Source organism: Cotesia typhae, unplaced genomic scaffold (assembly GCF_013202065.1).
Source record: "Cotesia typhae breed Kobodo isofemale line unplaced genomic scaffold, CoteBio_Ctyphae contig_20, whole genome shotgun sequence".
Taxonomy (NCBI): domain Eukaryota; kingdom Metazoa; phylum Arthropoda; class Insecta; order Hymenoptera; family Braconidae; genus Cotesia; species Cotesia typhae.
In genome coordinates, this window is record NW_027423725.1 from 1,051,512 (window position 1) to 1,075,540 (window position 24,029).

At 31.8% G+C, this 24,029-nt stretch overlaps 1 protein-coding gene across 1 annotated transcript in view; it reads right to left on the reverse strand.

Annotated features, from left to right (window-relative positions):
• The window catches only part of LOC141537969 (uncharacterized), a 209,264-nt gene that overhangs the window by 11,511 nt on the left and 173,724 nt on the right, over window positions 1-24,029 (reverse strand). The window contains exons 9-10 of the mRNA XM_074259195.1: window positions 22,289-22,558; window positions 883-1,104 (exon numbers count right to left, since the gene is read on the reverse strand). Of these exons, the coding sequence (XP_074115296.1) occupies window positions 883-1,104; window positions 22,289-22,558 (492 nt within the window). The remainder of the gene's footprint in view (window positions 1-882; window positions 1,105-22,288; window positions 22,559-24,029) is intronic.

Sequence of the window (24,029 nt, forward strand, 5' to 3'; positions counted from 1 at the left end):
TGATAAAAAAATTCGAGGAAATTTTTTTCAAATTTTGCTTTACATTTCAAAAAAATTAAAAATCCACCAGATTATGGACGGTGTGGCTTAAATTGCCATAACTTTTTCAAAAATGGACTTATCGAGACGTTATTTTTTTCAAAATTTTTTTTATTAAATGTTCTTTTTGAGAAAAAATAGAAAAAAATTATTCAAACTTATCTTCATCGTTATTTTTTAGATTTTCCAAAAAAACTCCGAATTTCTCAATGATAAACATTTTTAATTTCTTTTTTCTTTCTTTCATATGAAACTTTGACATTTTCTACAAATATCCTGAATATTTCAGAATGGTGTTTTTCCGATTTTTATTTTTTTTTAATTGAAAAAAAAATTTTTTTTCATATCATAAATGAATTTTTCCTATGTCACATAAATATTTCTATCATGTTAATAAAGATAAAATTCCTATTTTACCATTGTAAAAATTCCTATGTTAACATTGGAAAAATAGGGAAAATCCCTATTTTTTTTTCGCCGTGTACAATTTAAAAAAAAAAAACGCTTCACTCTTCGATAGATAATTTAATTATCTACCGAAGAGAGGAGTGCTTTTTTTGAAAATTTTTATTTATTTATGTATAAAATAGTTTTTAAAATTCCATTTGTTGTACAAGTATAACAGAGATACCTCTTTCAATTCAGCCGACATAAAAATAAGCTTTTTCTTTAATTGCAACTCTTTATCAAATATATTTATATTTATTTATCATCTTAAAAAAAAAAAAAAAAACTGGACTTGTGATGTTTAATATTTTCCAAGCAGACCTTTATTTTGTCAATTTATAAAACAGAAGCAAAAGCTCGAAGACTTTAATTAGCTGCAATATTAATTACATCTACCTTTTTGAAGTATCCACCGTGAAGTCTCATGTGACCATTGAGAGCGGGAATATTTTTGAATTGTCTTCTGCAAAGACTGCATTCGACGAGTTTCGATTCAGTTTTTCCTGGAGTTCCTGGAGAAACAGAGCTGGCCGGAGAGGGGCTTGCTTTTCCAGGAGCATTTGGATTTGGTGAATTCGCCTGTGGACTATGTGATACCTGGTTCTGGGTTTGCTGTTGCTGTAAAAATAAAAATAAATATAAAATAAAAGCGATGATAATAATAACAAATGCAATTAATGAAAGTAATTTGAATTTAATGAAGCTCCGTAACGCTAATAAGAGACAGGGCTTCATCTCGTCAAAGAGAAGCAATTCCTCTTTCGTGATAATTCTCAACATGGATCTCGGCATTCCGAGAAATTACCTTACAAGTAAAACCTGGAGGAGCTGGAATTTCCTTTAGAGCTTTCCTTACATACAACTCGAGCTATAACTCAGTCACCCTCGCTCGAACAAAATGACACAGCCTCGAGAACGAGATCAAGAATACGAGGAATTTATGTTCGAGAAACATAATAGTATTGTAAATTTGGGAGACGTTAATTAACGAATACCAGGATCGGGTTTGGTATTGGAAAGGAAAACTAGAGGTCGCGCTACGCTAAAGAAAAAAAAAGGATTTTTCCTCATTGAATTTTAAGGATTTGTTCTAAATTTACATTATAATAATTACGTGATTGCCCTTAGGCTTATTGCCTTGGCATATAAATTAAATAAATAAAAAAAAAAAAAAAAATTTTTACGGTATGGTAACTGATAATGTCCTGACAGAAATTCTAATTTTAAAATTCAATTTTAAGCTGCAATTTTCAATACGCAACTTCCCATAAGACAAATACAGAGATTAAAAAATAAATTGAGTTTAAAAATTTATTTTTTAAAAAGTTATCGTGTTTGTCCCTCTATAAAAATTTGAAAAACCTACTCTTTGTCATTTAAACCACTTTTTTTTAAATAAAAATAGCAATTATCTATTGTAAACTATAAAAATAAGTTAAAAAAAATTTTAATAATTTAAATCAACTGTTTTAAAGCTTCATTTACAAATAAATTTCTCTCTATGGCTGCTCAAAGCACTAAATTTTTCCAACTGCCAGCCGAAAAATATTAATTACAATTAAACAAAACAAAATTAAGCTACAAATTTGAATACGCAACTTCCTTTAAGGCAGATGAAGAGATTAAAAAATCAATTTAGTAGAAAAATTGATTTTTTCCAAAGTTATCATGTTTGTCCCTTGACAAATACCCAAAAATATACAGCGCAAGCCAATAAAACCATTTTGTTACATTTTTTATGAGATAACTTTTGAATTTATTGACTCAAGACCATGTTTACACTTTTTAAGCATGAGAAACTGCGTCAAATTCCGTCAAGAAGATCAAAATCAAAGAACTCTTTCGAAAGATATCGCAGTTTATAAATTATAATACGCTCTCTGAAACAATTTGAAGATTTTTGATCTTAAAAATCAACTAATTGCTAAATTTTCCAGCGTTTTGAGCTTGAAAATTTCAAAAACCTTCAAGTAGTCTGGATCAACTATTTTTCCGAAATTTTCTTAAATACATCGAAAATATTTTTGGAAATTTCAATTTTCTATTAAATCAACACGAAAAATTTTCTTTTCAAACTTCGGAGTTTTGAAACTCATTAACGAACTGTCATACTAGTACAACCTGAACATACTTTTGCAAAAAATTGAAAGCTCTACACAAAAGCTATCTTGTAATTTTTTGATAAATCAACTCTTTCAAAAGTTATTTGATGTCAAAAATAAACTTCCAAGAATTTTTGAAGTTTTTCACTTTTTTGGTAAATTTACTAAATTTTTTTACTAAATTTTGCTGTAAATTGACTTTTATGAAGTTTTTTTCTTCTAAAAGTTTCTTAATCACATAACAGTGGTAGTGTTGTCAGAAAACTTTGTTTTAGATACTTGAAGAGCTTTTGAAGTATAAAAATCAATTTTTTTAAACTTTTTTAAGATTTTCAAATTAAAAAATTTGAAAAAAGGGAACTAAATGACAAAGAACTCGAGAATAAATGAATATTTTTGAAAAAGAGGGTTATAGTTCATAGCTCTGAACTTTGATCTCAATAATAATAACCTGAATAATAACAATAATAACAATGATGATGATCACCAAGTTCTGTGTATTCTCGAGAGGTTAAGTCGTGGATAAGGCACCTGTCGGAGCTGGTTAGATCTACATACACCAGGATATCTCGAGTATAATTTGGACAACTAAAGCCAAGTGGTAATTTTGCAGTTGACAATCCCACCGAGACGGGAATAATAACACTAGTCCAACCGGACGGTTGGCAGGTGGCAAAAGGCGTATATTTATGCTTTGCTCTCTACTGCAACAACTACATCGACAACTACCAACATTGTTGGGGTTCGCGATGGTGTTGGTGAAGTAGTTGGGAATTCTCCCCCTTCTGCCGCCTGCCGGCGAACAAATAACTTCAGACGCCAGTGAACTGGCAACTGAGATGGGGAATAAGGAACCTGGGGTGAGTTTCTTGTTCTCGCTATCCATTTTACGGAGAATATCTCCAGGTGGATTTCCCATTGGATCGAGAACTTTGCGCCTAGACATCAACTAACTAGATTACTTCAGACAGATGAGAAAATTTCTGTTGCCATGACTATTGTTTATTATCTGAGAGATGTGGGAGAGCCAATTCACGCTTGGGACGCCTGCTGCCTTTTCTTTGTTCTTCAGGTATTGATTTTTTTTTTTACGAAAATTATTTCCAATTTTTTTCATCTATGCTCTAACTAATTCGTCGAGTTTTCAGCACACTGTGCTACTTTTAGAGATGTACTAGGGTTTATGAATGTAAGCTTTTTTTTAGAACTTTGTAAGACCTGGGTGTTTTTCTTTGAATTATCCTACCCTCGGCCAGATAATGTTGGAAAAAAAGATTAGCTTTTTTAAGGATCCAGGTAACATTTCTTTGAGGAAAATATATTATTTACTCGGACGGTACAAAGATATTTACTTTTAAAATGATATTGAATTTTAGATTCCCGTACGTAAAAATGAAGGCTAAATTTTTGGCGACGGTGCATAAGCAAGTGCTTCAAATCATTCGATCCACTCAATACCAACTCTAACGCTTTTAGATTTTTCATTGTATACTGACGGTTGATTAATATAAATTATCGGGAAAATTATTATTTATTAATTTTAACGAGATATAATTATTCGTTATTACAAAATAACTCGTATCAAATTATCTTACGGTAAATAAATTAATTAAATGGAATTTTTTTTAACAATAGAAAATTTTTTGTATACATTATTAATTTAAATTTCGTTACAATTATAACAATATTCATTTAAAAGTCTACAAGCTTAATATTCAATATAATAATCATTATCATTATAGTAATGTATAATAATTGTATAATCAGTGAAATTATTGTCAGTCATTTTTTTGTACGTCAGATTACAGCTTTTTGTGTGATGGATTTTATTTTTCAGCGTATTTAAAAATTCAAACATTTTTATGTTTTATTATTTGACTAATCATTATAGATTAAGGTTAAACTCGGTTAGACTGTCTAGTGTATAAATATAACCAGTAAAACCACAACGTTGCCAAATAACAGACGAGTTACTATCAGCCAATTCGTTTGAGTCAAACACACTTTTGTATTTAATTATTTTTATTATAATTTCTTCCATCTCAACGATCGATGCCTTGCATGCTAATTATCTTCAGATTTTTATTTTTAATCTCTTTTTAAATTTAATTCGTCAAAGGTTAGATCCTACAATCTATTTTACTCAACTAGAGCGACCGGAGATCCTTATTAAAATCTTCCGAAATGTTTCACCTCCCGGCCTATCATCGGCTAGTTATTGTAAACTTCTACAAGAAATTCATCAAAGTATCCACAATATTTGATAAAATTCTCCCTTCAAAAGCTAATTGGCTCAACTAAAGCAAAAGAAGCTCCTTGTTATAATTTCCAGAAATGTCAGACCTCCTCGCAGGTGATCTTTGTCTAGTTATTGGAAATATTTATCAGAAGTTCATCAAAGTCTTCCTAAAAATTAATAAAATTTTCCCTTTAAAAATGAATTGGTTCAACTCGAGTGAATGAAATTTCTCATAGGAATCCACATGTGCCCTTTCTTTCCAGGTTCGAACGAATAATTAACGACCTATTGGTATTCCAATGATTCGCAAGAGCTTTCTACTCATTATATCCCAATGTATAATCAAAGTGACGAGTCTCATGACAACAAACGGATTCTAAAAGTTAAAACTGAACAATTTGCCGTAATAAAAGCGCAAAATTCATCTACTAATGTCAAGCAAAAAGACCTGTTTGATGTTGATGGAAAATATGTTGATGAAACGTAGAAGCAAGATGATGAAATTCCTAAAATCCTTGTACCATAAAATTCAATTAGTTATTTCGGAGCTCATATGTGATAATAAAGATTCTCTGGAGGTACAAATGAATAATTAGGAACCTATTAGTGTCCCAATGATTCGCAAGACTTTTTTTCGTGTTCCATCGAAAACGCGAGGCTAAGAAAGGGAAATAAAGCGGGCTAGAGGGAACTAACATTCTCCGGTTTGCAGAACTGGAACGAGGACTGGCTAATGTAACAAAGAAAAAGCATCGGGGGTGGCGAGCGACGAAACGTAATTACGAGGCTCCCATCCCCTTATATTTTCGAGGAAGGTATACATCCACCATCCACCATCCGCTATATCTACCGGGTTGGTTGTACCTAGCTCGTGAGCACCCTTGCAGTCGCGGCGGAGGGTGAGAGCGGCGGAGGCGAAAAAATAACCGGTTTCTATTCTCGTTCCGGACTACTCCGAGCGTGTTTTGAGCTCTTTCCGGACGTTTTATGACAGAGTTACCGCCGTACGGGTAAAGCATCCTCGACTAGTGTCGTAACTGCAACGTTAAAAATTATTACGTCCTCTTCCTTTTATTTCGGAAAAACGAAGAACGTAAATGTGAAAAATAGTTTGCAAACCGCGAGTAAATTATTTAGTGATCAATAGTGACTTTTCCTCGACTGGAACTCTCGCTTTCGGGATTTACCGTGAGAGAACACAGAGGACGATTTCCTGCACCTGTGGCCACGCCACACCAATAATTTATCCCCCGCAGCCAGCTTCCAACCTGACTCGAGCTTCCTCACACCTCCCCGCTACGACCCGAAACGTTCCTACGGCAATTGCCAGTTAATACTCTCTTTTATTGCACACCATTTTCAGAATTTTCTTACTGAGGCTATTTCAGGAACTCTGTCTTGAGATATACGATCGTCTGCAAAAATCGATCTTCAAAAATTTAATTTGTCACGGGGAAAAATCGAAGGTTAAGTGGAAACTATAGTTTTTTTTTTAATACGAAAATTTTTTATAAAAGTTCTAGGAAAAAATTGAATTTACATTTTTAGGAATGAAATTTTTACGTAATAAAAAATTTTTACTTGAAAATGTTTATTTTACAATTTTTAAAATGTAAATTTTGTATGATGAAAATTGTAAATTTAGCAGAAGAAAATTTATAAATTTTGTAAATATAAATTTCACATTATAAAAAATGTAAATTTATCATTTGGAAAAACTGTTAAGTTTATATGAAAAAAATGTAAATTTATGATTAGGAAAAACTATCAAGTTTACATGAAAAAAATGTAAATTAGCATTAGAAAATATTAGAGATATAAATTTTACATTATAAAATGTAAATTTATTATGTGGGAAAACTGTTAAATTTACAAGAAAAAAGTGTAAATTTAGCATTAGGAAATTTGTGAATTTTTTAAATTTAAATTTTCCATTATAAAAAATGTAAATTTATAATGTGGAAAAACTGTTAAATTTACATGTAAACAAATGTAAATTTAGCGTTCGAAAATTTGTAAATTTTACATTTTTAAAAATCTCAATTTTACATTATAAAAACTGTAGAAAATCGTTGAGTTTGCATGAAAAGATGTAAATTTAGCATCAGAAAATTTGTAAATTATAGTAATATAAATTTTACATTGAAAAAAGTTAATTTATGGTGTGGAAAAACTGTTAAATTTATATGTAAAGAAATGTAAATTTATATTTTGGAAAAACTGTTAAGTTTACATGAAAAAAATGTAAATTTAGTATTAGAAAATATGTAAATTTTATAAATACAAATTTTACATTGAAAAAAGTAGATTTATGATGTAGAAAAACTGTTAAATTTACACGAAAAAATGTAAATCTAGCATTTACTGTAAAATTGTAAATTTTACATTGAAAAATTTCGTAGAGAAAATTTATTTTCCTTAAAAGCTCTAAAAATATTAAACAATACAGATTAACGTAAATTTCCGCCAATTGCAAGATGAAAAAAATTTTTTCTAACTTCAAAAATTTTTTTTCCCAATTTTACATTGATTAGTTATGTAATTTTTACATGTTTATACCGATAAATTTAATAGTTTTTCTTTGTAAATATAACATAATATAAAAATGTAAATTAATTTAATTTTTCCCGATAAAGAATCAATTAATATAATTCTGTATTTATTTAAGACTAAATTAATAAGTTTAATTTGTGTTAAAGAGTATTACGAGTCTTACTGAAAAGGTTTAGTCTCTATTTAGTTTTGGAGACCGGCTCATCCTGAGTAAACCGCGATTTCCATTAAACTTCTTGGCTGGGGAGTAATTAAAGGAAGACACTGAGTTAGAGATCGAAGATTTGCTCAGAGTTTCTCCAGTTATTCATAGTTTCTGATCGAACATAAACGATATTCTCAAGAGAAACATCTGACAGATAATCAGTGACTGAGTAAATTTCTCAAATTAGTGTCCTGTCTGTTAATTTAAATAAATTAAAATATTACTTATTTGGATCTATGCAACAAAGTTTCGCGTTCTGACAATTTCAACGCAGGAATTCGTGCGGAAATGTGAGTTATACATATAGAACAAACTAAATAGAGAATGGAGAATAGAGAATTGGTAACCGCGAGTCCTTAATTCGTATCAAAGCAATTCAGTCTCCGATGAGCAAGTCGAGCGAACGACTCGAAGACAATGCAATTATTCGCAATTACCGCGTTCGTCCACGATCTCCAGGGAATTATCCCATTCTGTTTCCATTACTCGTACCCGCATCGCCGTGTACTCCATCAGTCGATACACGAGTCTCCACTTCCAACTTGTCATTTTCGTCTATTCTACAAATTAATGGATATCGCTTGATTTGCATTATTTTAAGTCTCCGTCCTTTCTATCAAGCAGATAAAACTCCAGACTTTTTAACTTCTCGCTTTAAAAGAGAATTATTTTAAAAAGTAACAAGTTATTTCGGTCTGATTTAAAAAATACAAGTTGTTAATCAGATCTTCAAGTTTTGAGATCCTAGAAAGTAATTCCGGCTATTCGCAGCTGAACGTCCGGCCGTGTGTGTTTGTAAATGAAATTTAGTCGTAAGATAAGGTAAAGGACCCAGTAGTTGAACAGGTATCAAAGTTAAATATAGGGATTTTTTCTATTTTTGTATAGGAAAAATTCCTATGATGACCTTTTCTAATGTTAACGTAGAAATTTTTCTAATGTTAACATGGGAATTTTTTCTTCATTAACATGATAGAAATATCCATGTGACATAGGAGAAATTCATTTATCACTAAAATTTATGTAACTTAATTTAATAATTACAAATTTACATAACAATTTTCTCATTCGAGCAATTTCAGATAATTTAAAAGTAAAACAGTGATATACAGTCGGTTTGTCATAAAAAAATTCGAGGAAATTTTTTTCAAATTTTGCTTCACATTTCAAAAAAATTAAAAATCCACCAGATTATGGACGGTGTAGCTTAAATTGCCATAACTTTTTCAAAAATTGACTTATCGGGACGTTTTTTTTTTCAAAATTTTTTTTATTAAATGTTCTTTTTGAGAAAAAATAGAAAAAAATTATTCAAACCTATCTTCATCGTTATTTTTTAGATTTCCAAAAAAAAAAACTCGGAATTTCTCAATGATAAACATTTTTAATTTCTTTTTTCTTTCTTTCATATGAAACTTTGACATTTTCTACAAATATCCTGAAAATTTCAGAATGATGTTTTTTCGATTTCTATTTTTTTTCAATTGAAAAAAAAAATTTTTTTTCATGTCATAAATGAATTTTTCCTATGTCACATGGATATTTCTATCATGTTAGTAAAGAAAAAATTCCTATTTTACCATTAAAAAAAATTCCTATGTTACCATTAAAAAAATTCCCATGTTAATATTGGAAAAATAGGGAAAATCCCGATTTTTTTTTCGCTGTGTAGAAGCGTCTAGCATAGAAATGTCGCTACAAGTTTATAGAGTCCCGATACAACGTTCCTTGTCTTCTATATTTCATCATCCTAAATATGCTAAAGTAGCGCAGAAGAATTCCTAAAAAACGATTTGAGTAAATGGTAAACATTTTTTATAATTTTATATTTAATAATTTAAAATCATTGTTCTAATTTTTATCAACATCATAAAAAGTATTGTTGCTCAATTTAAGTGATGATTGATCTCTAATACCAATTTTATCAAGTATAGTATAACTATTTCCAGTATGTATAACCCTTAGGCCTTATTACCCTACCGTAGTAAAATAAGGCATATTCGCAAGGTTTTTGAAAAAAATTTAATTTTGTGTTTGTTTATGGTGAAAATTACCATTACTCCATTATATTTTATGGCTAATATATTAATTAAAAAATTAATGATACATTGCAATAATAAAATGGAATATTTTCGATTTTTTTCAAAATCTCCCTTAGCTAGGCCTTATTACCCACCGGAACCTTACTTTTTATATTTTGACTTAGTACCCAGTGAATAACAATAGCTTAGAGAAAAATTTGCCTTGGCTAAAAAATTCCAACTCTTTAAAAACCCAAGAATTACTCCCGTGGTCCACCTATTGATCGGGTTGCCCCAGAGTCTCATCTCCTCAACTAAAACCCGTTGATTTACACCGGAAGGCAGCCTGCCTCTAAAAAGCTTGTTGGTCCTCGTTTTGACATGAAATTTTTTATTCCTCCCATAATTGTAATGCAAAAACCCAGTACACCGAGCTTTCATTATAATTTTTTCCTCCCATCCCCTCCTCCTCCTCCTCCTCTTCCCACTCTCTCAGTTCATTGACAAAAGAAGAAATTACGAGATAGAGAAAAATAGCTCGAGGCGGGTTGATAAGAAAATGTACGAGCGGGTTCCTCGGTATTAGATTAAATAAAGCATTCATGCACACACCGAATAAAAATACAACGGTAGTTTCTTGCGTCATCCGAGGTAGGAAGAGACTAAAAAGTTTTGAACATAAATAAAAAACCATCAGTTAGTCATCCCTACTCCTCATTCTTTCCGTCTCTTCGAAATCACCCCCTCTCTTTCTTTCCGCCGCCATTTTGTCTTCATTTCTGAGCATCGTTTATTCCGTTTCTGTTTTATATTGATACAGGATCAACAATGTATCTCGTGTCTTATTCCCAGGACTACTCCTTTGTTTCATCATCGAGAATCGCTAAGAGAAATAATATCAAGGCCGGATATTTTCTCAGTTTCACAACACGCCAATGTAAACACTTCTCTCTTTCTCTTTTTTCTTTATCTCCTAAGCTTTCTTCTAGAAAACGAAGACCTTGGGCGATTGAACGGGAATAAAATAAAACTTTATCTTGCTTGTCTTTCATTTTAACAATTTTTCGAGGTTACACTCCTCCCTCCCTCCCCACTTCTGTTTTCTAGTTATCTAGAGCTGTAACTAAGCTCGGAATAGAGCCATCGGTTTTATTTTAAACTCTTTGTTTCCATTCACTGGACACTGTACAATCTTCCCAGTTTTAAGTCTCAGGCTACGAGGACATTAAATGCTCAACTGAAGGTCTTTTCACGCCCGCAACCCATGGTTAATGTAATGGCGACATTATCTCCAGGTGCCGCTTTTCGAGCGTTAGATTTTAGATTTTACACCTCAAGGTACTTACTTTGCTTATAAAACTTTTGTTTCAGTGGATTTTTGCTTGATTGTCATTGTTATTGTTGTTGTTTTGAAATTTATGGCCGGTTTGAGTGTTAACAAAATGGCGGATTTAGTTGTGAGACATGTCAATGCATTGTTTTAGGTTATTAATAACTTTTAGGTATCACTAGCAATATTTAAGGGTTAGTTCTGTAAATTAAAAAACTATAAAAAGATAAAATGATGGAAAATAAAGAGTTTTGATAGAAAATTTGAAGAAGATTATGTTTTTGACAAAATGGAGGAAAGTGACACAAAATGGCCGAAACATAGAACCTGAATTAATTTTATTTCACTAAATATTTATGTTTAAATTATAGAAAAATTTATTTGGACTGAAAATTTTTAGCCTGATAAAAAACTTGATTTTTTTATAAATTAATTAAAAAAAAAAATTGATAATTTTTCTGAGTAAAAAAAACATGATTGCTTGTAACAGTCTGTATTATGGGACTGAGTGCTAGTGTTTGAATTTAAATTCTAAAAAATAAATTTTTAATTTAAAAATTACCCGAAAAATCAATTGTTATAAAAATTTTTCTTTATAATTCTTTTAGTAACTTTAATTAAACTTACAAAAAAAATTGAATCACAGAAAAATACTCTTTATTATGCACGGAAAAAAGGAAAAGAAAAAAATTACATTATATAATATAACGTGGCACTTCATATAAAATCTAAAAAAATTACAGTTCCAAATTTTAATTATTACAGCTTTTGTAAGAATTATATTGTAAAATTTAATTATTACATTGGTAGCTCTAAAAATTATTCAAAGTTTGAATTTATAAAAATGTTAGTTCGAACTGCAATTTTTCTAGTTTTTTTTAATTAAGCGACGCTTATTACTATTTACTAGCAATTTTGCAAAACTATAAATAAATAAAATGTTGCTTTATTAAATAACGACTTTTGTTAAATTGCATTGTATTCTCTCAACTATTGACTTTTTTAAAGATATAAGATCGTTCTGATGTTACACTCATCAAGAGCTTTCATTTGAGTACTCACATGCATTTTGATATATTTTTCATATATACATATATGTAAAATATATAAATATATGAAAAATTGATGTGGATACTCAAATGAAAGGTCTCGATGAGTGTAATGTCGGGATGAGCTTATATCTTTAAAAATGTCAACCAAATACCAAATTTAACACTAAAAACCCATTTTATCATATAAATATATATACAGTGACCATAAAATTTTACTTTTTCTCTTAATAATACAGATAACGTAATTTCTCTCTTTTTTTTTCAGTGTGTGATAAAATGGATATTTTTAGTCAAATTTAATATTTTTATTTTTTTTTTGGTGTCAGAAAAAACCTGAATTTTTGCCTTAATACAGTTTTTTTTTTTTTTTTTTTTTTTTTAGTAGGACGCCCTTTCTATAAGTTTATTTCGTGAAATTAGTCCATTAAAAAATTGGTAATTTTTTCTGTAATATCATTCTTAATTTAAAAATTTATTTAAAAACTACCCAAGCTATGAATATTATAAAATAAAAAAAAAAGATTTTTTTTTTTTTTTTACGAGCGCCCTCAAATAAAATGTAATTTTTTTCAGACGAGCCTATATAGCAAGTTATTATCTAGCACAGGTAAAATTACATCGGCATTGCCGTCAGGTTGGTCGTCTACCGTTGACGGACATTTAGGGCTCCCGGGACGACAATATAACGACGCAAATCTCGTGCGGCTTGTTACGATAAACGTATCACGTCGTGCCGGATACTGATGGGAACGAGTGACGAACGACAAACGGAAATTGCCGTATGGGTGTGTCGCTCGATAATAATTAATAGGGTCCGCATATTGACGAGCTCTGAAACCTACTGGTAAATTTTCCAATCAAGATACTAAACAAAATCTATAACAATATCTCAACGGAGGATTTATCCGACAGCGACCACTCGACAGGCCGATGTCCGAGTAATTCATCTAGGTGTAATTGTCAGTTTTTAAGACCCTTGGACGGTTAGTACCAAGTGCGAAGGAACAATGAACAGGAACAACGCCGTTAGCTCACCCGCGACATAAATTTACCAACACATGGCGCCCAGCTTATGAACAATAATGCTCATACGACTTGCTCCACGCTCGCCGGCCGAGTACTCAGTAATTACAGCGCCTCATAAACATTCGGTTCATGGCTCAATCTCGTCCAAGAGCACCCGAGCGAGTTTGAAAAGGGGTTAGACCTGGTGGCTGGTAGCTGCTGGCAAAAGGCGGCCACCCTCTGCCGCCTCGAATGAAAATGTCAACCACCCACCAACGAAATGTGTCCGGAGCAGAACCGGAACCATCAAACCAACACCCGTAGTCTTTTTGTGTAATCTAATAATCGATATCTCATGCTGATGAATTATCAGACCAGACTCATTCCCGAAACCAATATCAGTCTTCAGACCACTCCAGATGCCGTTCGACCTGTCACTTTAAGTGGATTCTATTTTAGGTTTCTCTATGTTCAGAAATTACCCAAATTGAAAGTTATATATGTCCCAAATTAACTAAAATTACAAATTCATGATTTTAACTATATTGAATACTTTAAATGGGCGCCATTTTTAAACTAATCCTTCGACTTTGCTCATCTTCGAAGTCATCCAAAATAACAATCCAAAGAATAAGTATACTAAGTTTTATCAAAATAATTACAGAATTGTGGGTGGAATCACCCTCAAAAATCGCGTTGTTTCACAGCACCTAAAATGGTTAAAAATGACCTTCAACCTTATGAATCTCGCTAAAAATGATCATAAAATAAGTTTCGTAGGTAAAATCAAACCTATTGTTATCAGATTTAATGTAATTTGTTCAAAAATAAGCTATTTATTATCAATCAAAAGTTATCTGCGTCAAAATTCATGAAATTACCGATTTTGACTATTTTTAAAACTGTAAGAAGACGCCATTTGTAAATTAACCCAGTGATTTTGTTTATCTTCGAACTAGTCTAAGGTGCTTGTCTTAGGAACTAGTATACCAAGTTTCATCAAGTTCTAGCAAGAATTGTGGGTGGTATCACATCTACAAGTGCCGTTGTGTTTTACAATGCCTAAAACTGATGCAAAATGACTATCAAGCTTCTGAAATTCGCTAAAAATGATTATAAAGTAAGAATTCCGCAAGTAAAATCAACTTTCATGTCATCAGCTTAAACCCAATGTCTTCAAAAATGAGCTACCTGATCTCAATCGAAAGTTATCTACGTCAAAAGTCATAAAATTACCGATTTCAACTATTTTCAAAACTTTAAGTGGGCGGCATTTTTAAACTAACCCACTAATTTTAGTAATCTTCGCACTCATCAAAGGTAATCATCTGAAGAATAACTTTTATCAAGTTCCTTTAAGAATTGTGAGCGCTATCTTGACTCAGCAACCGCTTTATACAACAAACATCCATATATTTCTGAACCAATGCTATTTCCAAGCCTTACCCGCCAATTTAATCGATATCACAAAGATCTAAATCAATTCTAACATAAAGACCAATGCAATTGATAAAATTTTTTAAAATCTATCTAAAAACTTAAATTATCCCTAATTAACACAATAAAACTACTTGAATTAGGATTAAAGAGCGCAGCAAATAGGACGTTGTAAAAATCAATACTCGGTAGTAAAATTTATCGTCTTCCGCAGCTGAAATACAACTCCAGAAATTTAGATTCTAGAACCAATGCTATTCTTCAGCTTTATCCGACTAATTAACAAAAACCACAAAAATTTTCCTAATTCGAATGCAACTCTAAAAACTTAAACTTTCTATCCTCCTCCCTCAAAAGTTTCCAAACTTAAATCATCACCCACGACGATACAGTAATTGCTATTCTGCGTCTTACCACTTGAGAAACTCTCTTTGATCCAACTCGTATATAATTTCCAAGTTTCTGCTCAACAATACCAACATACCATCCACGCATCAAACACCCCCCTAAAACGGGTTCACGCGATCGAACATCTCACTTAATAATCGCGAGTCATAAATCCGGTCCAGACACAAAGCGACAAGCCTCACTGCTAACTAATTGCTGCGTCCAAGCAGAGTGAGAGCTGTACTTATCTCGTCTGATAAGACTCCATCAGAATTAGAGAATTAGAAGCGTCCCCTTCAAACTAGCCGTCGTTTCATCAAGCAGCGGACATTGAAGAGTCATGTAGCTTTTGATGTGATAAGAAGTGCTCTAATAAATTACTTGGCTGATTTACCTGAAGAGATAACCGGTACAGGTAATCCTGGTGATACGGGCAGCCATTCTGGTTGTACTGGTGCTCCTGCTCGTGATAGTAGCTATTCTGCTGCTGCTGGTGGTAGTAGTAGTAGTCTTGATTCTGATACCAATTGTAATCACCCATCACACTGGAGCTCTGATCAGCTCATCGCGATAACTAAAACCACCTGGACTTTCTAAAGTTAGGACAAAAAGGATCAGCTGAAATTCCGGATAGAATCCGCCAATTTCAGCAACGCAATAATTTTACGGGATTATGGAGGTGAAACGAATTAAATGTCGCGGTGGACCGATATTAAACGTTTGTCGTTAATTTCACGTGGGAATTGACCGCTTGGAAAGCGGCCCGGTTTATTGCCGATAAAAATTCCGCACTGGGACTGCAAGAAATTAACCGCTATTAGTGGTCACTGTTACAGATTATAACTGATATAGATACTGAATATGATGATGATGAGAGCGTATTGCACTGATGAAGACTGTCAAGCAACTAACTTCTGCAGATTCGTCGCTGGTGGTCAAGACGGTCTCCAGCATCCAGGAGGGGGTCTGGACCGGTTTCGAAAATTGATGCGTTGGATTAAGGGCGCGACCCCCTGTGAATTCCCGAGTTACTTCCTGTTTTCTTGGAGAGGTAGTGGTAAGGCGAAACTTGTTTTTTTATGGAGAAGTTAGAGGTGAGAGAGGCTCTTTGATGGTGATGCTGACGGAACCACACTTTGTCGAAGCTCCGGATTTTTTCCAGGATCCAGTAATTTAATTTCCGGGGATTTTCGGTGCCTCTGCTGTGTTTTTGGATCTTTTTGCGCCGGCTGATGAGGTGGCGTCCGCGGTTGGTACGCCAGACCGCAAGGGATAGCGGGAGCGTGATGATACGATTGAAGGCCAGTTTTACCTAAAACTTCGGCTTTTTCCGCTGGAGAATTGACGATCGTTAAAATATCCGTTCTCACCTCGGAAATTTGTTTAACGAAGGATTTTATGAGTTTGTTTATTGAATTATTCAATATTGGTCCATTTATTTTGGAATTTTTCTGGAAAAATTTGGAAAATTATCTACTTTCAAAAGAAAGTTAAACAGAGAAAAAGGTGGAGGTAGATTCCTCGGATACTAACACAAGTAACACTGTGTACTGTTTCTGCCTTGAGGTTGACGGTATCGAATCAATCTAGCCAACCGCTGTCTAGGTGAAGGAATACTCTTGAAAGTCAATACTAGTATCCGATTTCCAGGATCTTGTTGTTCAAAGTACACGGCGCTCGTAGGAAGAAACTAATTGGCAGGTAGCTGTTCAGTAACACGAATAAAAGCGGGATGAACACACTCGAAAACTGCTGAGGAATAAAAGATCGATTGAATTGTGAGATTCTTCAGACTGTTCCGACAAAAGCTTCTAACCGGCTTTTATACCATCCAGATCATCGATTTTATCTTTTAATTCTTTAATACCGTCCATTAAACGGTAACCCATTAATCACTAGATGATTCTGAAGTTCAGGAATTCAAAGCTTTTTAACGTTATAATGACCCAAAGCAAGAGGATCGTCTTTGCTAGGATACTTTGATCGAAGTGAGATGTTTGGAGTTGAATTTCAGCTAAGAGAGATGATAAATTTTAGCACCGGGTATTGATTTTTACAACGTCCTATTTGCTGCGTTCTTTAATCCTAACTCAAGTAGTTTTATTGTGTTAATTAGGGATAATTTATGTTTTTAGATAGATTTTAAAAAATTTTATCAATTGCATTGGTCTTTATGTTAGAATTGATTTAGATCTTTGTGATATCGATTAAATTGGCGGGTAAGGCTTGGAAATAGCATTGGTTCAGAAATATATGGATGTTTGTTGTATAAAGCGGTTGCTGAGTCAAGATAGCGCTCACAATTCTTAAAGGAACTTGATAAAAGTTATTCTTCAGATGATTACCTTTGATGAGTGCGAAGATTACTAAAAAATTAGTGGGTTAGTTTAAAAATGCCGCCCACTTAAAGTATTGAAAATAGTTGAAATCGGTAATTTTATGACTTTTGACGTAGATAACTTTCGATTGAGATCAGGTAGCTCATTTTTGAAGACATTGGGTTTAAGCTGATGACATGAAAGTTGATTTTACTTGCGGAATTCTTACTTTATAATCATTTTTAGCGAATTTCAGAAGCTTGATAGTCATTTTGCATCAGTTTTAGGCATTGTAAAACACAACGGCACTTGTAGATGTGATACCACCCACAATTCTTGCCAGAACTTGATGAAACTTGGTATACTAGTTCCTAAGACAAGCACCTTAGACTAGTTCGAAGATAAACAAAATCACTGGGTTAATTTACAAATGGCGTCTTCTTACAGTTTTAAAAATAGTCAAAATCGGTAATTTCATGAATTTTGACGCAGATAACTTTTGATTGATAATAAATAGCTTATTTTTGAACAAATTACATTAAATCTGATAACAATAGGTTTGATTTTACCTACGAAACTTATTTTATGATCATTTTTAGCGAGATTCATAAGGTTGAAGGTCATTTTTAACCATTTTAGGTGCTGTGAAACAACGCGATTTTTGAGGGTGATTCCACCCACAATTCTGTAATTATTTTGATAAAACTTAGTATACTTATTCTTTGGATTGTTATTTTGGATGACTTCGAAGATGAGCAAATTTTTGACCCAACTCTTTTCTTCCTATTCTTTAATTTCTGCGCATAAGTTATAAAAGTCTAACGGTTTTATTGACCTTAGTCCCTTTAAAAAACCAAAATATCCTTCTTTGGAAGTAGGAAGAGGAAGCATTTACTTAAATAACAAGAATTAGAGAGTTAGCAGCTGGTGTAACGTCCACCAAACAACGACTGTTAAACTTCAGCTTGATCATTGCCGGAAATCTTCGTTCAGTAATGCGACTATATCCCGATTCGCTGGGGGTCCGCCGGTCTTTTTAAATCCGAGGGAAGTTTTACAGGTTTACTGTGAGAAGATACGTTGGCACTTAGCGGCTAGTCCATCAATGAAACCTGTTTCGGACCCCTGCGAAGGGGTCGCCCTTGCCTTTATTCCCCCTTGGTTCTCGGTAGGATCAAATAAAACTACTCGGTGAAAGGTTTTAATATTCTGCTCTTCAAATTGGTTTTAATAGTGATTCAAATGAAAAGGGGTCTAGTTTTTAGAATTTTTTAATTATTGTAATTAATGATAAAAAATTATTGAAAAATTTTTAATTACTGTCAAAAATCCAATTTAATTTTTTTTTTTTAATTTAATTTAATATAAATTTAATTTTTTATTTTCAAAAATTTCCGATAGGTGGCGCACGATCGCTAAATATTCTCGTTACTAGAGAGTTGATTTTAAAATTATAAGTTTTAAACCAAATTTTTTTCTTAAACATTACAATTGACTGTTCAATATTTTTTTTTTTATCATATTTATAAATAATTTAGGAAATTATTTAGCCCCTTGTAAGTTTATTAAGCATTAAGTAAAGCAAATATAAATAGATATTTTTTGTTACTCAGCACTTAGCAATAGCCAGTGTTGATCAATCTCGATTGTAACTTTAACTCAAGTGACAATTCACGACGTTAATCTCTTAAAATAATGGGAGAAAGGGTTCAGCAAATAGATGGTGGTGAGAGAGGGAGGAAGAAGGGCAGAGAGGCATTCTCCGAGAAATAAGAAATTGCAATCGCACTGAGAAAGCTCGGCAAAAGAGGGAGCGAAAAGCTGAAGGCCTTTAAGTCTGAGACCTTTCATGTCCACGCTTTCATCAGGGTTGATTAGTTTTCTCGGATGCTGAATCGCGCTCGTTCTACGTCTGCCCGCTCTTATTAGTTGAATTAATGCCCATTTATTATTTCTTCTTTTTCCTTTATTCTTTTTGCTTACTTTCTTATTTTCTTTCTATTTCTCCTATCGTGGAGTACTATGCAAAAAATGATTAAGTTATGGTTCAAACTTTCTGTTGGTCCACCTGATTCGCGCACCGCATCAATTAAATCCCGCTTAATTACTCATGAAACGCTAGTTTTCGCGATTTCTTTAATCCTCGGAATATCGCTCAAAGGGTAGAAAAAAAAACTAATCTGAGGATGAAATCCTTTAGAAATTAACCGGGTTCCTTTTGCTCGGAAACTTTAGGGAATTTCCGGGATATTGATTGATTTTATTAAAAAAAAAAAAAAAAAAAAAAAACAAAATGAAAATTGGTGATTGGGATTAAGACTAAAAATTATTTATTTAAAGCGAGTATTGCATGATTTGCTCTGTTATAGCCTTAAAATGTTATTAAATTTTTTTTTGGTTCAATTATTTGTTTCTTTTTACAAAAAAGGTAGTTTTAATGGCTCATAAAGCAGATTTTCAAATTTTTTTGGAGGGACAAACACACGGCGAAAAAAACATAGGAAATTTTCCTAATTTTGATTAGGAAAAATTTTTATGTTGACATAAAAATTTTTCCAATGTTAACATGGGAACTTTTGTAATTATTAAATTAAGTTACATAAATTTCAGTGATAAATGAATTTTTTTATGTCACATGGATATTTCTATCATGTTATTAAAGAAAAAATTCCTATGTCACCATTGGAAAAATTCCTATGTTACATTGGAAAAATAGGGAAAATCCCTATTTTTTTTTCTCCGTACGATAACTTTTGAAAAACTAAACCGATCAGAACCTACTAAACGGCGTTCCAAAGAGTTTCCTCAAACTTAGATTTCTTCTGAATTTGAACCGATAGATTTTGAAAAATCTAAAAAAAAAATGAGAAAAAATTTTTTGTTAAATTTAGTTTTTTTGGAATAACTTTCAAGCAGTTTTATTGATCAATTTCAAATCAGCTAATTAGCTTTTAACCTTGAAAAACCACTTTGATCGCTGCTAATCCGGTCAACTGTCTTCCTAATTTTTTTGGTCACATTTTACATATTTAATGGTGTGTAAAAATCTATAATTCGCTAATGGAGTTAAAGCGTAATATACACTTGATGTGTGTTAAAATAACATTCAATTTTATAAGTATATTTTTCGTGAAGGAATAAAATTAACCGACAAAGTTATTCTTCAGAAACTAGATAAGGAGAAACCCATGCATATTAATGGGATCCACCGAGCGGAAGTGAAAGGGTGAGTTTTGATCTTTTTCTCGTTAATAAAGGGGAGCTCGTTTGTGATGCGGGAGGTGTAACGGAATTTATCGGGTGATTAATTGTAAAATTAATAAACTAGACGATTATCTATTGCGGCAAGTAAAGTTATCAAGAAAGAAAACAGTTATATATATGTTTTAGTTGCCAGATTCGTCGTATTAGGTTGCCAAGTTCTCATACATATTAATGAGGAATCGATCGATTTCAGCTCGGCGCTCGTTTGCTCGGTTCTTACTCGAGTCTGTTTAGGCATTGGCGTATCGGCACATAAGCTCTTCGTGTGGGCCTCCGATGGTTATTATGTCATTAGCTTAATGAAGTTACAGGATGAACGAGCACACAAGATCGAATATATACTAGCTAGCCCACTTGGTGTGTTTTCCTCCATTCTAGGACACGCAGACTCTCTAGAGTACTTCACGAATGGTGCTCACCCATTGTTGTTCTTGTCGTTACATTACATCGCCTTTTAATCCCGAATTTCCCATCTTCCATTAAGGGTTTGTCGTTAATGCAAAGCTAAATTACGGGGGAAAAATTTAATTGAAAAGATCACTATCGGATTCACTGTTTTTGATATTGATAAGCTTTATTTTTAAAATTATCAATTTTGTAAATTTTTAAAGCAAACTTTGGAATTGTCGGTCAAATTATTGGAATAAAAAAAAAGACCATTCGTCTCTGTGAATTTTTGCGCTGTAAATAATACATACATTCGACCAATTGGTTTTAAGTTGATGTAATAATTAGTAAATTTATTGCTAATAAAGTTAATTCATTAAATTATATAAGTAAGAACAGTGATTAAGGTGTCTTATGGAAAAAAAGTCGTCAATATTAATTTGAAACACCATAAAAAAATTTTAATATTTATGATTACTCTTATAGTGTCAATAATGGGAGTTTTTACCTTATCTCAAAAAAAGGATTATTTAGAAATTAAAAAAGACCATTCGGAAGCCGAAATGGAAGTAGATGTCACAGTGAATCCAACAATTACTAAAATAATCATTTTAAAAACAATTACAGTGGAAAATTTCATTAAATATCCTAGTCGAAATTTAAATCGTAGATTCAACGTATTGAATGTTCAAATTGTATGTTGACAAAAATAAATTAGACAAAAAAAAATTTTTTTTCCAGTTTTGTTAGAGAAATTTTACATTTCTTAGCTTAAGTTGACTATTTTTTTTGACGGAAATCCTTTTTAGAAATTTTTTACCCTCGGAATGATTTCCAAAATTATGGATAATTTTATGAAATATCATTCATACGATTTTATACCAAAAATGGCCTCATAAATCTGTATATAAAATGATAACTTTTTATACAATTTTATAAAATTTTGTACCAATAGATTTTTACAAAAAAAAAAAAAAAAAATTTAATTTTTAACTTCCCGCTAAGAAAATTAAAAATGTGTAGTTTCAATTTCACTATTTTCACAAAGTTCCGAGTGATTTTTCATAAAAAATATAAAATATCTTCGTAATACGTTCGGAAAGCTATTTTTTTAATGTTTTAATCAAAAGCTTATTATTTTTTCAATCAAATTCAATGAGGATAAAATTTTTTGAAAATTGTTAATTGTATCAAATTCTTAACTAAATACACGGCTGGTGAAATCTCCATTTACTTATATGTAAAAATGACAATTTTCAAACCTAATCATTTCATAAAATATCCCGGAAACCTACTGTTTTTAATTTTTTAATAAATTAATAGGCTACATAGATTGAATTTACAAATTTTCCGGAAGTTTTAAAAATTTGACTCCTTAAGTTGACTTTATTTTAATTTAGCTATTTCAGTGAGAATAAAAGCAAGTTTTGATATAATAAAAAAAAGGTATTGCTTTAAGGATAAAAATTCTTATGTTTCAATTTACGGTTATCTTAACTCACCTGTGCTTGACTCCAGACCTTAGGCTTGGGACTAGAACTAGCGCTGGCGTTTCCGCCGGCAGAATTGACACCGGTGGCAGAATTGCTGGCAGCTGTAACAACCTTAGCCGGCTTAACACTCTTGGAAGTTTGCGTAACAGATGAAGACGCTGGCGAGCTACTCAGTGGTTGTTGTGAATTTGAGGGCTGTTGCTGTTGAGTCTGCTGCATTATTTGCTGGATCAGCTCGATCTGTTGCTTCGTTAGCCCGTCGTTGCTCGAGGATGAGTTCTGGAATAAACAATCACAAAGTTTCTGGTGAATTAATCCGAAAGTTTCAACGAACTGGTAGGTTGTTCTGTCTGTAAATAATTATTTTGTGCATCATCAGTTGATGGTTGATATTACTTGCCCGCCGACTAAAGCCAGATAAAATGAATTTTACTAGACCTCTAAATTAGATTTGTTAATTATCGATGTCGGAAAATGGTCGTAGCGGTGGTGGAACTGGTCGAGTAGGTTCATACCTTATTAAACCTTCATTTTGTAACTCTCTAACTATAATTTTATGGTGAAAACAACGTTCGGTGGATGCGGATTCCATTAATTAATTATATTCAAACCGTTAAAGTTACAATGAATGCTACTGGTGAATATTGCTCGTTAATTCTCTCATTAACTTACTTTCCAATTATAATTACTTTTTTTATTTCATTTAATTTATTCAACTGCTCCTATCAAACTACCATTCTAATTTTAAATTATTAAAATTGAAAATTTTCATTCAATATATTTCTGAAGTTACAATTATAATTATGAGTATAATTACTGGTATTATTACAATGCTATTATGTTGATAGCTATTATGTCGAATTGTGGAAGTCAATCTCTTTATGGAAATATTTGTTGTTAATCTGTTTTTGGGCTTAATGCGTTATTTATTAAATATTCATTTTATTGATCCTCATTTCCGATATTGTGTGAATGACAACATACGCATTGAAATTTAATGATTACTTTTTAAAAATTTTTCACGTAATTAGTAGATTTTTTACTAATTAGAAAGAAAATTTTCCAAAAATTTTAACATTTTGATTAAAAAAAAAAAAAATTAATAAATTATATTTCCAATTCAAGTAAAATTAATTGGAATAAAGCTTAAACATATACAAATTTCAATACGCAACTTTTCATGAGACAAATAAAGAGATTAAAAAATAAATTAGGTTTAAAAATTTATTTTTTAAAAAGTTATCGTGTTTTTCCGGCCGGAAAAATTTGAAAATTTGCACTTTGAGGCATTAAAATCACTTTTTTAAAGAAAACTGGTAATTATTTACTGTAAACTATAAAAATAAGTTGCAAAATACTTTTTATAAGATAATTACAAGAAATTTTGAATTTTTTCACTTTTTTTGCTAAATTTTGATGTTTTAGCGTATTTCAAATATATCTCAATGACATTACGTTAATTTTCAATGCAAAAAATCCTGAGCCACTTTTTATAAAAAAAATCTTTTTTTCTGATATTTTGTAAACTATATTAAAAAATTGTGAAAAACGGATTGGTTAAAAAAATGTTTAGTCGAAAGAATAAAAAAAAAAACAACTAGCGATTTAGATAAAGCAAAAAAAAATGTGATTCTGATTAAATTTTTTTCACACACGCAGTGTCCAGTTTCATAACAATTGAATTAAAAAGTTACCGACAAAAAGTAGTATAGCGAGCGCTGTGAGGGTTAAAAAAAAAAAAAAAAAAGAT